The 13,225-nt window shown below is 44.3% G+C and overlaps 7 protein-coding genes across 8 annotated transcripts in view; 1 reads left to right on the forward strand and 6 right to left on the reverse strand.

Annotated features, from left to right (window-relative positions):
* Positions 1–2,590, reverse strand: part of LOC126565588 (transmembrane protease serine 9-like) — a 307,009-nt gene extending 304,419 nt beyond the window's left edge. Inside the window, exons 1-2 of the mRNA XM_050222783.1 lie at positions 2,521–2,590; positions 23–925 (exon numbers count right to left, since the gene is read on the reverse strand). Coding sequence (XP_050078740.1) covers positions 23–925; positions 2,521–2,590 — 973 coding nt within the window. The remainder of the gene's footprint in view (positions 1–22; positions 926–2,520) is intronic.
* Positions 1–13,225, reverse strand: part of LOC126559071 (RNA-binding protein pno1) — a 454,598-nt gene that overhangs the window by 292,587 nt on the left and 148,786 nt on the right. The gene's annotated exons all lie outside the window — the stretch shown is intronic.
* The window catches only part of LOC126559532 (uncharacterized), a 205,016-nt gene that overhangs the window by 12,323 nt on the left and 179,468 nt on the right, over positions 1–13,225 (forward strand). The gene's annotated exons all lie outside the window — the stretch shown is intronic.
* Positions 1–13,225, reverse strand: part of LOC126559107 (ras-related protein Rab-1A) — a 156,361-nt gene that overhangs the window by 11,680 nt on the left and 131,456 nt on the right. The window lies entirely within an intron of this gene.
* LOC126559236 (uncharacterized protein C14orf119) overlaps positions 6,379–13,225 on the reverse strand; it is a 261,691-nt gene continuing 254,844 nt past the window's right edge. For both annotated transcript variants that reach the window (XM_050215365.1, XM_050215366.1), the window contains exons 2-3: positions 6,737–6,974; positions 6,379–6,666 (exon numbers count right to left, since the gene is read on the reverse strand). In XM_050215365.1, the coding sequence (XP_050071322.1) occupies positions 6,379–6,666; positions 6,737–6,961 (513 nt within the window). In that variant the 5' untranslated portion in view covers positions 6,962–6,974. The remainder of the gene's footprint in view (positions 6,667–6,736; positions 6,975–13,225) is intronic.
* LOC126557818 (serine/threonine-protein phosphatase 5) lies at positions 8,977–11,100 on the reverse strand. Its single transcript, XM_050213714.1, has 6 exons — positions 10,857–11,100; positions 10,363–10,752; positions 10,174–10,295; positions 9,390–10,111; positions 9,224–9,305; positions 8,977–9,122 (listed from the first exon to the last, which is right to left on the reverse strand). Exons 1-6 carry the CDS (start codon positions 10,996–10,998, stop codon positions 9,072–9,074), a joined length of 1,509 nt encoding a protein of 502 aa, XP_050069671.1. The 5' UTR covers positions 10,999–11,100; the 3' UTR covers positions 8,977–9,071.
* Positions 11,287–13,053, reverse strand: LOC126565598 (uncharacterized). The gene is made up of 2 exons (XM_050222794.1): positions 12,937–13,053; positions 11,287–12,840 (listed from the first exon to the last, which is right to left on the reverse strand). The coding sequence occupies exons 1-2, from the start codon at positions 13,051–13,053 to the stop codon at positions 11,287–11,289; spliced, it is 1,671 nt and encodes a 556-aa protein (XP_050078751.1).

Below are 13,225 nucleotides of genomic sequence, written 5' to 3' on the forward strand. Positions count from 1 at the left end.
TTGGGTATAAGCAGAGACTTACTTCGATTTCGGTAAGCTAAACGAGCCATCCAGGGAAACTGTCCCGGAACCTCCGTTTCACCGCCAATGATTCTCGTATTAACCGAAAGTCCACAAAGCGGTGCATTAATCATCGGTTGATCGGGAACTACCGTTGGCAGTACGGTAGTTATCAGTTCTGTAGTAGTCAACGGTGGTTCGGTTGTGATCGGTAAAGTTGTCGTTTCGGCTAGACGATTACTTCCAAGAACCACACTCGGTCGCTTGGTAGTTCGCATGATAGGCGCAACATACGCCTTCGTAGGACGCAACGTTACTTCCGCTTCGTTCGGATAAATCTCCGGTGGACAGTTCTTCATCGTTTTTGGATCCTCAAACTGAGCGATCGTGTTGCTTTTCTGTGGTCTTTGTTTCCACCAGTTGGTAGAGGTGGTAGAAGTTCTAGTGTTTCCGATCCTTTTCACATCCTTACCCTGCGTCGTCATGGGTATGTACTTGAAGCGTTCTTTCGACCACTGATGTCCGTTGTCCGACTTTCGGTTTGTGTAACCTTCATCCCACCCGATCGCAGAATGTGAATCGTTTTCTTCGGACGAATGACCTTCGTCGTCTGTACCGACATCCCGCAACCAGCTATCGTCCAGCGGGCAGCAAATGTTTGGCTCGTTATCAATGCCATAACCGCAAGCCAGTTCCTTCAATTTCGAATTAAAGTTACCGTAGCTCGATTTGGGGTTTCGTAACATTTCCAGTATCTTAGTGCAGTATCGCAGTTTGGTGCACCGGCAGTTGATCGCACCGGACGATGCCGGAACACTGTCCGGCACTGTCCGGTGGTGTTCGACGCGTTGATTGTACTGATATACCTGAGGTCCCGACGGATGTCCGCCGTACTCGTAATAATTGCCCCAAGGAGTGGCAACCGCTGTGAAAGCAGGAAAAGTAACGGTGAGATTGGTGACAATACTATCCATCCGGTTGCTACAACAGGTTGATGCAGAAGGTGCAATTTCTTTTGCACCACGACCCGTTCTACCTGTGAAAGCCGAAAGGGGGCTTCCCTAGCTAGTTTGTTTCTTCAAAACAATGGCTTTGACCATTGACGTAAGCGTTGAAGCTTTGAGTCTTATGATTAGTGCGCCAATCTACCCAGACGTGCATGGGGCCTGTATAGCGAACGCAATACGCGATCGCTGTACGATCGTATGCGAAGCCGAACGGTCAAGGTAACAACAACGGCCCGGACAAGGGCAAGCAAGCCCCAAGGAATCAGAAGATGGCCGTTATGCTTGAATTAGGCTGATGTAAATCATTTCCCCTGTTAGGGGTTTTTTTTGCTATGCAGCCAAAATGGAGGGGGATCCACAAATATACTCCATGATCGGGTCGATTTGTAAAACGATTTTACGTTGAAAATCATAGAATTTGGAAGAAAAAAAGAAACGCATCAATATCGATTTCAGCTGGTAATGATGGGATCATGATCATCCACGAAAACAGCGTTACGGGAGGGGGAAAAAGGAAATAAGATAGTTTACTCGGGCAACGAACCGGACAGACGTCGCAGGAGTGAATTAACACCTGATCACTGCCTCGAACTCAACAAGAACAGTTCAATTTTGTTGCCCAAGGTTAGCGTCAGTTATGAATCTTGTTTGAAAGTAGTCGACTATTGTTGGGCATAAAAACGATGCCAGGCAGACAAGGCAACCGATCGTTTAATATCTTGATAAGACAGAAACAGTTCAGCACTGATCTACACTAACCCGCAAACGAATAGGGTGGGTATAATCTGCCAACAACACGTGGAACGGATTAAGCGAATGGCACGTTCTTAATCGTTATTAGGATTAAAGTGATTTCACAACCTGATGATATATGATCAGAACTATCTTTCGGTGGCAGTGTGTTCTATCAAACCGGAAATCATTAAAATTTTTATTCTCTTTTAACACTGGCCATCATGTTGAATCATCAAAACTATTCCTTTTATAGTATCTTTCACGGAACAGAACTTCACAAACGTATCACGCCGCTAAAAGATGCGTCACCGAATAATTTATGCTAACTAAAGTAAGCAAAATCGTCTTGTTTGTTTTGGTGAATTTTAACGATTTTTAACTTTACAACGCAATCAGTCCGGCGCAGGGGTTCGTCGCTTGTTTTAACGTACTCGCTCGTTGAAGTCTTTTGATGACAAATTTCGATGCAGCAATAGATAACGTCTGGCATAATCACCACCGCCGCACTAAGACATATACTGACAGTTTGGATGGCTTCGGCCATCACGCCAGCTATTGCATTATCCGGCCAGTGGCGCTCGTTCGTTTTGTATTGTGACCATGGGCGCCACAACATTACGGCACACAAGCCGTCTTTCCTGGCCCGAAAAAATAATGCACGAGATCACTGAAGCGCGTACCGTGCCGTGCGTTACCGTTGGGGTAGCTCACGTTTCACTTTCGATTTTCCGATTGCGCGGCCGCAAGCACGTGGTTCACCACCCAGATCGGCACTCACCAAGATCGGCAAGAATGGATGCCGCCAGCAGGATTGCCGCCAAACTGGATCGGGTCGAAATTTTGCACATGATGATGAATCAAGGAGAAGCAGCTGTCGGTTGACACAAACACGCCGAAGAAACTCCGCTCCAATCTGACCCGGCCTTGATTTGGTTCACTTTTTCTTTACTGGCGCGTTTTGTACTGGCTGGCGGGTTATGATCTTGAAGTATGCACAGCGCTTGCCCTCAAGTGCCTCAACTTGTGTCGAAAGTGACCACTTACACGGTATTTTAAAAACTCTCTTCTCTTTTTAGCCTATTGAGGGCGTAGTCATGGATGTTTGGGATTTAATTACTACCCAACCACGGTAACCGACTCTCAAAACGTAAATAAACACATCGATCAAGATCATCGATCACGCTCTTCTGTTTTTTAAGCTCATTTTTAACTAAGTTTGTCGCACTATTGGTATGTTTTTCACTTAAGACCTTATTTGTGACGCACTCACTCACGGTCCTTGCACACCTGATCACTGTTCATACCCACTAGAAGAGGGAAATGTATTGTTCCGCACGGTTCGCAACACTAAACCGACCACCGCCCGCGTTGTGCCACATTCTGTCTTTCGGTGCACAATCGAAACCGGCCCGAGCGGCGATCATGTTTATATAGTCCCCACCACATGCAGCACCTTCAAGACGTGGTGTTCGCGCGTGGGGGAGCATTTGTTTGGGTTCTGCCTTTTTTTTTGTTCTTCTGCACTCACGCAGCGGATGCCAGCTGATGAAGGAGGTAACAGTTTCGGAGCATAACCAATGCACTCTCATGCTCCCGCTCTTGTTTCAGAACGGTGAACACCGCCGTGAGTGGTGGTTCTTCAAGGAAAATCCAACACTCTCCAACGGTTGAGGACTTTCCTTCCTTCCTTCCTTTCCATCCTTCTTACTTGCTGCGCTAGTTTCCTCCCGTTCAATGTTTGACTAATCCGTGAAATTGTCTGCTAATTTAATGAAAATGAGTCGTTACAGGTGCTGAGTCATCGGGTGCGACTCGTTTTTAGTACTTCGGATAGTTCAGCTGGTGGTGAATCTCGGTCAGTGGTGGGAATCCCCAATCAAGCTCATTAATCCCGGTTGTCATTAACTCCGGCCACTTCCTGCGGCAGTGACATCTCAGGTAATCTTTGGCCGACAAGGATACGATGAATTGTGTTATTGAATTACGGATTCTTGAGTCACGCCCCAATGATGTTCCAGTTTTCCGGGCAGATGAGTGTGGTCTTTGTTTGGCCTAGGAAAGCAGATGTCCCACCTCCCAAGATAAAGAACTGTGATCCGATACGGATCTTTTGTGTGAAAAAAAAAAATGTCTGCAAAAAAACCCAAACCATTAACAGAGCATCAACCCAAAGATCACTACTACCGACTGACGACTATCTTGCTCTTGAACTGCTAACCTGAATGGTGGCTGTGTGGAAAAACCTCTCACAAACCAGCTAAATACGTGCATCAATAGCATAGTTGGCAGTGTCTGGTCATTCTTTACATTACAGCGCATCATATCTAAGCGTCGTGCTGTAGCATGAATGCACCCCCGCTTGCATATGCATTTTAGCACAAAACTCACTTGGCCGTTTGTGCCGAATTGGCGACCTTCGCTAACGCACTACTAGCAACTCTGCTGAGGGTCACAAAGGGGGCACGATGTGAGCGTTGGGTAGACCGAAGACAGACTTTGGCTTAATCGTATAATCGTCCTTTGCATAGCCGTGAAATTTATACAATTAAAGCACGGCGATCGTCTGGTACTGTTGCTACCGCTGCAGAAAGTAGTTTCATTTTCATATTTTGTTGCATTTAGCGTACGTATTTGTTCAAATTTTCTCAAACTATTTGACCTCTACGCCGTTCCATTTTAAACTGGAAGCTCGTTCGTTTATAAATAGAATTTTATTTCCAGATAAAACATGCAAATCATGAGCGTATCGTTACGTTATCGATCAAATACATCACACCGATGCGTGCCACGATCGCGTGGCGCAGAAAGCTTTAGCGCAAATACGATTCGTATTCCTATTCTCACCATTGTCCATTTTACTAACCTTTTGATGCTGGCCAGCCGACGGTTGCAGATGCTACTGATGGTAGCCAATAAGTCCGACAGCGCATCTAATGTGCGGTGTTTGTGTGTTTTTTCTTGCTCCTCCGTGTTCATCTACCTCAACAAAGCCATGATGCTGTTGGTACGAACACACCATCAAGATCGAATACCCAATTTTCATGTTCAAGGCTTTTGGGTAACCAGCATGCGTATTTGAAATTCGGACGCCTCAAAGAGACCCAGCCCAAGAATAATGAACCCGATGATGATGACGATGATGATGATGATGATGAGGGTTTGATCGGCCTGAAAGATTTGCCGTGCGAGAGTTTGATCGGTCAGTCGACCGGCATATAAGATGTAAAGTGTTTCACCTACATCCCTGACCTTCGTCGATGCTCTAACCTCAAGCCGGACACGGACTAGCGCGAAAGGCGGTGGCCAATTTCCCCCGGTGTGACCGTGATGGCTTCGAGGACCAGCATGATCGGCGCGTATGCGATGCGGACATAATAATGATTTCGCCTTGTATTTGCAGTTATTATAGTTCATTCTGTTTTGTTTGAAGTGCTCTGCCGCAAAATTTCAAGCTTCAAGCGTTGCCTTTGTCAAGCGAACCTCAGTCAATCAATTTCGTGTACCATTCTAGTTCCGTTTCGCTGCTCGGCTGGTCGTGTGTTTCGTCTAGATTTGAAAACAAAAAAAAAACATTGCACCTTATTTTTTTCTCCCCCTAGTGGGTTTTCGGCGGAGGTCTCTTGCTGTGCGGTAAGAGGCACTTGAAGTTCAGCGATCGTTGATGTTAGTGCGTATAGATGTACCACCAGAATGTCTTTGTTCTTCGGCTACACGGATGTTGGTTTTATTCAGTGTTGTCTGAAACTATGTCAAAGTGCAGCCTGGTCAGTTTGAAAGCATCGACCAGCTGCAAATGTGCAATGCAATGCAATGTGCGTTACTGTTAATGTTCGTTACTGCTGGGCTGCCAATGAACTCAATATTTATGCATCGTTTACTCTTCCTTGTACTCTTTAGCTGTGTAAGCTGCGATGGTGAATTAATTGATAGTGTGATTTAATTAAACACGTACGAATGAGGTTTTATAAAGGGATTGTGAATGTTTAATTTTTATTTCGCAAAATATTTGCTCACATTTACACTAGTCCTACAATACGTACGGTAGGCGGAAGAACGATCGTGCTCGGACATGTGGCATTCTTTGAAAATCCACAATTTTGATACAATTAACGGTTAATTTGCGCTTCCTGATCCTGGTCCAAACTGGTCAATTTATGCTTCATATCTTTCCAGCCAAAGGTTAATTTGATTTCTGTAATCAGTCCTTATGAATATGTGTACATGTTTTACGTATGGCATGAGATTGCTGCTTACTGTCCAGATAATGTTATTTTTTCTTTTACCACACATTCGAGAACAGTGTGCGAGATTCTTTTCACCGAGCTTTCAACAAAATGAACTAACAAATCTGCATGTTGGAATGGTTCGGTGAAAATGTAATATTTAAATAATGCAACTGTGTGTATAGAAAAAGGTTATACAGTATCGTTTCTGTTGGAATGGCTTATCGTAACGAACAGTAGTTAATAAATACTAGTTTCTGTTGCGATACCCGCCAAACAGCATAAAGATAAGTGGCATAGCCACCGAAAATGCACTGTTTCATGAACGGGACTGCATTTAAAAATAAAAATAAACAGCCGAACATGGGTAGGAGGGTACCTACTACATACTGGAATGCTGATAACTGCATCTTCTAGTCTTCATCTGCAACGAGAATGGCATTGGGTGCCACTATAACAGGCTCAGCATTCACGATCATTGCGGCAGGTTCCGATTCTTCCTCCAAATCTCGCATCGCTTCGGCATTTGTCAGTTGTGTCCCATTTTCTTCCGCACAACCATTCATCGGCTTCGTGCCGATAGTGTCCAGCTCGGTGCGTACCCGTGTGCCGAAAGTGCTATCGATCTGGTCTAGTCGCTCAAGCAGTTTAGTTTTAAATTCTTCCGGCCATTTGATGCACCATTCGTTGAACAGTTTTACCTGTAAATGTAATGTACACACAGACGGTAAGGTATAGGGATTGGGAAAATTGATTCTTCCAGTAACTTACCCGGCATTGAAACAAGCTCATCGGTTTATCTTGGCCGGGATTTATCTGTGCCATTGCGCTGATGAGTCCGTTCACGTACACCGCACCTCCGGCTTGCTGCGATATGTAAGCCACCAGGTACGGTACGAAATCTTCCCGCTGGAAATCACTCCACTCTCCGAACCACTGAACGACATACCGAAGTTCACCGTCGGCAGTTAGATTGTATCCTCCGTTTGACGACATTTTCGATGGTATGCTTTGCTGCTCGATAAAACGATTATCCAAAAGGGGTTCCGTTGCGTGTTTTTTCTTCCTAATCCACAACAAATATCGGTGAATGGGCAAAGTGAGGATGTGGATCAAACTATTGCCGCACGATTACAACAAAACGGCACGATTGCAAGAAAACAACGGCACTTCATTCGCTCTTTCTTCTAGCAGGACCGAGATCAGTGCTAGTCGCTTAAAACTCTTCGTTGCAGCCCTACTACTGTGTGCTATGTGAAACTGGAACTATGCTGCCACGCGTTGGTGGCTATACGATACCAGTTTTTTTCCTCTCTATCGTGCTTTCTTTCTTATGCTTTCCTCCGGTTCTAGTTTTCAAGTTTATCTAGGTTCCTGATCTGCAAGCATCCCCGTCGCTTGCGAGATAGCACACTCGCCTTTCAGTCCCGTGTTCCAGCTTCCACCAACAGTACAACTCTAAATGTTTTGTTTGTTTGCTTGTTCTCGGTTCGGCACTCTCAGCTGCGACTCTAGCTCGGCGGAGATAGTCGCGGGATCAACAAGGGGATGTGTTGTGAGCGAAAGCTAACTGTAACGAAATGCTGCTGCAGCTTCAGCAGTAATAAAGCCACATGCACTGATCGTTCACTTCGGTTCCTCACAATACGCGTACAAAACTTTGATGGCTTCAGTCGTTCACCCGTTTTGTTTCCCCAACACGACGATGCTTCGTGGTCCGCACTTTAAGGGGAATCTACTATGGTGATTTAATTATTTTGTCAACAATTGGTAACTTCCAGTTTTATCCCCTCAGTTTCTTAGGTGCTGATTTGTGTGTGAAGGTTTGTAACTATCGGCGAAGTTGCGGGAAGGAATAATAATGTGCACCGTCGAAAAATTACTTTCCAAAAGTGTAGCCTAGGGCGCTGAGCAAAGGAAATGCACTTTCGATGCAAAAGGAACCAATTTCTACGTTGTGTTGCTTGTTATTGCCGTATACCGCTAGCACCCGCTGTCGTCACGATACCGCTCTAATCCAAAGCTGTTTGTGTATTCTCTCACTCTTTCTCTTGGGCATCGTATGCTCTCCGCAGAGAAACATGTTTGAAATGTTTACCTGCCTACCACTTGAACCCGATGTCGAGCATTGATGTACTGGGTATAAACGCTGTGGTTCAAATTGACATTCGAAGGGATGATTCGTTGCCGGTTTCTTTCTGCAGTGCACGGCAATAATCAGATTTTTAGTTGAGACACTTCAATTGCGAAATCTGGCCGAACATGACGACTGATAACAGCGGCAAAATATTTTCTGTAATTGTTTCGGATTATATCAATTGCTTCGCGCTATTAAATCTTTTGCTTCTTATTTGCCAACGGACCTTGTGTTCAATCTATTCTATGTTTCTATACAGGTTCGGCTTTACATACACCAAAAAGAGCAAATTGTAATATTACAAGAGTACCATACGACCCCATACCTTTTTGCATGCCTACTCATGTACAAATAATTATTGAAATTCTGCCTGTCTATGGTAGACAACAACAAAAAGAAACCGTTTTTTGTTTAGCTTTTCTTTCTCCCTCTTTTGCTGTTATTGTATTGTTTTTAGCAAATGGTAGTCGCATCTCCTGCTCAGAAATCAGTAGATTCACTTCTATTGCGATACTGTATGTTAATAGACTGTTGTAATGGTTCCATGAAAACAGGAAAATGCATAACGTTCCTTAACATTTGCTTTGCTTGTTTACTTGCCGTCACTCAAATCTGGCTGCGAAAATCAAACTAATAGTATTTTGTTAAATTGGGCTCTCTGAGCTATTCTTTCTCCTTTTTTTCTTCTGAAGAACACGAAAAAGACGACTAATTGAAAGGGCAAAGGGGAAGACGACTAGTGAAAGGGCAGAAGAAAGAAAGAATTTAAAACAAAAAAAAGGAACTAATTGTAATTAAGATCGTCTACCACGGATGTAGCTTATCCTCTCTTAGTCTCCTTCATCATTGAGCCGCATACAATGCCAAAAAACGAAACTGAGGGTGGGATTTTCAACTAAAATTCCAATAGCAACAGAGTTTTAAAATATTGAAATAACCTTCAATACCGTCCAGAACGCCTCAACTGTACTATGACATTAAGCTGTAAGCATAAGCCATCGGCCGAATGAGGGGATGGGGCTACAAGAAAGTGCAAAAGAAAAGATAAGATATAGGAACGATATTATGTAATCAATTCGGTACAATAGTTTCGGCCATTGTTAAAGCCCTTGATTACTTACCGACTCGGAATAGGTAGTGAATTTGGGTGTTAAATCATTGCCTTTCAGCGTGATGAACGCACCAAGATTCTTCATTTGGTCGCTGTTGTTGTGTTGATGAAAACATGATAGTAAAGTGTTATTATTTTCCTAAGTTGCACAAGGAAAATGACGTTATGATACTTACCAATAGTTAGGTGCGGAGAAGACAGTTATGCATTTTCCATTATGGTCAACCTCGTACCCTTCCGCCTTAACTTCATGACTACGTATGATATAGTCCAGGTTGTTGTACTTCAGGAATGCTTCCGTTACATCCGGCCCAAACTCTATACCCACACCACGCTTGGACGGTACACGACCCGGCTGTGGATGCGGATCGGACCACAGCAGTTCGCACATTAGCCCATCCTCTGGTGGTTGGCAGTTACGATCAATCGCGCGCAAATCGTCCAGCGATACATTATCCTTCGAGAACAGCCCACCATGCATGACCAGCACCTTCTTGTTGATCAAATGGCACAAAGGCAGCCAATTGTAAACGAGCGTAAACATATCGGCCATGTTTTGCGAGTACTTCGAAACCACCTCGCCCGTAAAGCCGTACAGTTGGTTCATGTTGAAGCTTTCGTGGTTTCCACGGGCCAGGAAAAAGTGGTTCGGATATAGCAGCTTAAACCCAAACAGGGTGAAAATGCACTCCACCGAAAAGGATCCCCGATCGACAAAGTCGCCATTGAACAGGTAGGGGTTGGTGGGCGATGGCAAACCGTTAATTTCGAATATATGCAGCAGATCGTAAAATTGACCGTGAATATCACCGCAAACGGTAAACTTTTGGCTGTCCGGGATTGTAATCTCCACCAGGGAGGGTTGCGTTTTAAGAAGCGTTTCCATGTCGCAAAGAATCTGTAACAAAGACACGCTTAATAAATGCTGACTGACTGGAAAAATGGTGCTGATTTCCTTACCCTATAGGCAAAGTTTTTGTGCAGCTTGTTCTGTTTCTTGTACCACTCCAACAGGCTTTCCATGAACTCCAAGGTAACCTTACCGTTTTCCAACTTTGGTCCAGTGTAATCGTCCTCGATAGCTGTAAGCAATAAAAGATGTGTCTTACAAAACATTGCCAAACAGACACAACGTTTGTCGGCACTCACTCGCAAATTCCAGATCACGGCACATTTTCTCAACACTCTTTTCCTGATGTTGCACCGAGATCGCTTTTTCAAAAGCTATCTTGTTTACCATCTTTTTACACTCCGTGTACTTATCCTGAGCATCCTTCGCGCTGGGACATCGTTTAGCGACCAACTCCAGATCGGCCAACGCTTTCTTGAACCTGCCGAGCGCCATCAGGGCGGCCGCCCGGCGGTAATACGCTTTGGTGTAGCTGCTCTTCATCGAAATCGCCTTATCGGCATCGCTCAGCGCGTACCCGTACGACTCTTGCCGAAAGTGAGCAAAGCTTCGATTCGCGTAGAATCGCTCGTTGGGGCACGTTTCGATCGCTTCCGTGTACAGCGCAATTGCTTGCTCATATTTTTGTTCTGAAGCAAAAAGCAGAGAAGAGACCGGGTTAATAGCGTGCCTCGCTTGGTTTACGGTGTTATGTATTATGGTCATGCCGCCTGGCCGGGGATGATGCACCTACCTTTGAAGTAATCATTACCACGAGCACCGAGCTCGTCGGCTTTTGCCTGCAGCGGATTTTCCTCGGGCGTGTTTTCCGATGCCGGCGCCGCTGCATTGGACGACTCCGATTTGTGATTCGTTTCCTCGGCCGCTGACGACATGCTTGTTAACAGGTTCGCAAAAACGAGTCAAGTAAAGAATAAACTAGAGAAAACGGCACAGCAAAAAAACGGAACAAAATGTAATGCACGCAATGCTTGCTGTTTTTTCCTTCGGTGCTCGGTTTATGCTGTCAAACGATGACAGCTGATCATACTCAGCAGATAATGTGCTGAATGTCACTCTCGACTTTAAATGTTGCTGAATACGCTGAATATTAGACATGCGGTTTGAAACGAAAAAGAGCGGGCAAATTTTAAAACTTTCAATTTTGTTGTTAACAAAACGTTTTATTTTGATCGCAATGTTTTCACCAGCTCCGATATCATTGACATAAGCCTGTCAAGCTTTTTTTCAATCGCTGCCGTATTTTGGTGGCCTTCGGCATTTTCATTTGCGTTGAGGAATTTTTCTTGGAAATTGTCTATTTCTTGAACTAGAATTTTGAGCCGACTTTCAACCTGTTGGTGTATTTGATCTGGGATTTGAGAGTGTTTTAGTACACCGGGCGTAGTTTCACCAACGTGATCAGTAAATTGGACCGTCCGCCTTAATGAATGCGTTTTTGGGAACGATTCTTTCACTAAAACCTCCTGCTGTTCGGCACACAGGTCATCCTCATCGATATAATCTTTCATTAAGATTGAGGTGTAGATTGGTTTTTGTGCCTTCGTGCCAGCATCTCTCAATACGTTTAACTGCTCGATAAGATGCTCCCTCCTATGTGACGGTTGTTTCGGGTTGCCGTTGGAAGCTACCGCGATTTTCAACATTTCATTTGTCTCATCCCGTAAGTTTGAAAGATCATCAATAGTTTGCTTAGAAATGTGAAGAAATTGTTCCATTTCAGGCTTTTTCCATATTTGCAGAAAGGCTTCAATTTCCGACTGGCATGATTTATCCAGCTCGCCTGTAACGGTATGCAAAAAAGAGATTTCGTCTTGATCCAGCGAATCTCCAACCGATGGCATAGTTTCTTCCATCAACAGTGAATGGTTTTGCGTGATATGCGAAAGCAGTTCACTGCATTCCGTTATATTTGCCTTCAATTTGTTTAAGCTTTCCGTGTTTGGTGTTTGTAGAACCTCTTCAAGAGAGTGATTTAGCTTTTCAAAAGTAGAGTTTAAAGAGTTGGACACACTGTCCAAAAAATGGCCCGTTTCTTCCATCTCAGACTCGTGCAAAAGCCCGAGCGATGATTCTTCCTCATCATCCAGTGAAGGCATGTTTTCCCACATTTGTTCGATTTCTTTTAAACGACCGGAAGCATCTTGAATACTTTGCGCTGTGGCAGTACTTCGATTTAGGAGGTCTGCATCAATAGAGCCGGACAGTTGTACAATTTCTTGGGACAATTGTTGTAACTCCTCAGCACACCTGATAGTATTGTGGATGATGCCGGGTAGTTCGTGTACGATGGAATGTTGCGCACTTTTTCTTGTCGCCTGTTTGACTTTTTTGTAAGCTGATACACGTTGCTTTAGGGCATTTAGCGCTTCCGTACCTTTCATGCACTGTTTTACAAGATTTTCTATCGAGGCTGATTTGGGAAACTTTTCCGACGCATCGAGCAATGTGTTGTGCAGGATGATTTGATGCTGCAAGCGTTTAAGCAAATATTCGATGTTAATCTTTGATCCAGATGTTTCGAAACTGTTGTAAGCCATCTGTGCGTCGCTTAAAATGCTATCGGCGATGTTGGAGGAATCGTTCGGATTACATGGTCCAAAACTGTACCGGAAGCTTCCGAAATCCATCTCGTGCGGTAGCAATATTCCTAGCGAAGGGTCTGTTTTTTCGTTCACCGTGTGCCCTTTTGATTCTTCGGTGTTGGAGAAATTCAGCTGTTTGCCTACGGATGGTAAAAAATTCGGGTTTGCCGAATTCTTGGGCACATTGCTGGAGTAAGACCGTTTGGAAGGCTCTAGCTTTTGCGTGACTTGCTTCTCAAGAACAGTACGCAACAGTTTAGTTTTTTCGTAAATTGGTATCAATTGCTTTCGACTGAACCCGGGCCGTAAAATTTTGGAACGATCGGACAGTTGTTGCCCATCCATTGTTACTAACTTTACGCCAGTTTCTTGTTCCATGGTGTGCTCCTCTACTGCAAATTTAATTTCCGTACTTTTCTGCCACAATTTATCTTGCGCAGACGGATCTGTTCTCTCAGATTTGTTCATTTCTTGGATTGAGAACATGTTTTCAAAACATATTTCAAGTACAAAACTC

The sequence above is a fragment of the Anopheles maculipalpis genome, chromosome 2RL (genome assembly GCF_943734695.1).
Source record: "Anopheles maculipalpis chromosome 2RL, idAnoMacuDA_375_x, whole genome shotgun sequence".
Lineage (NCBI taxonomy): Eukaryota > Metazoa > Arthropoda > Insecta > Diptera > Culicidae > Anopheles > Anopheles maculipalpis.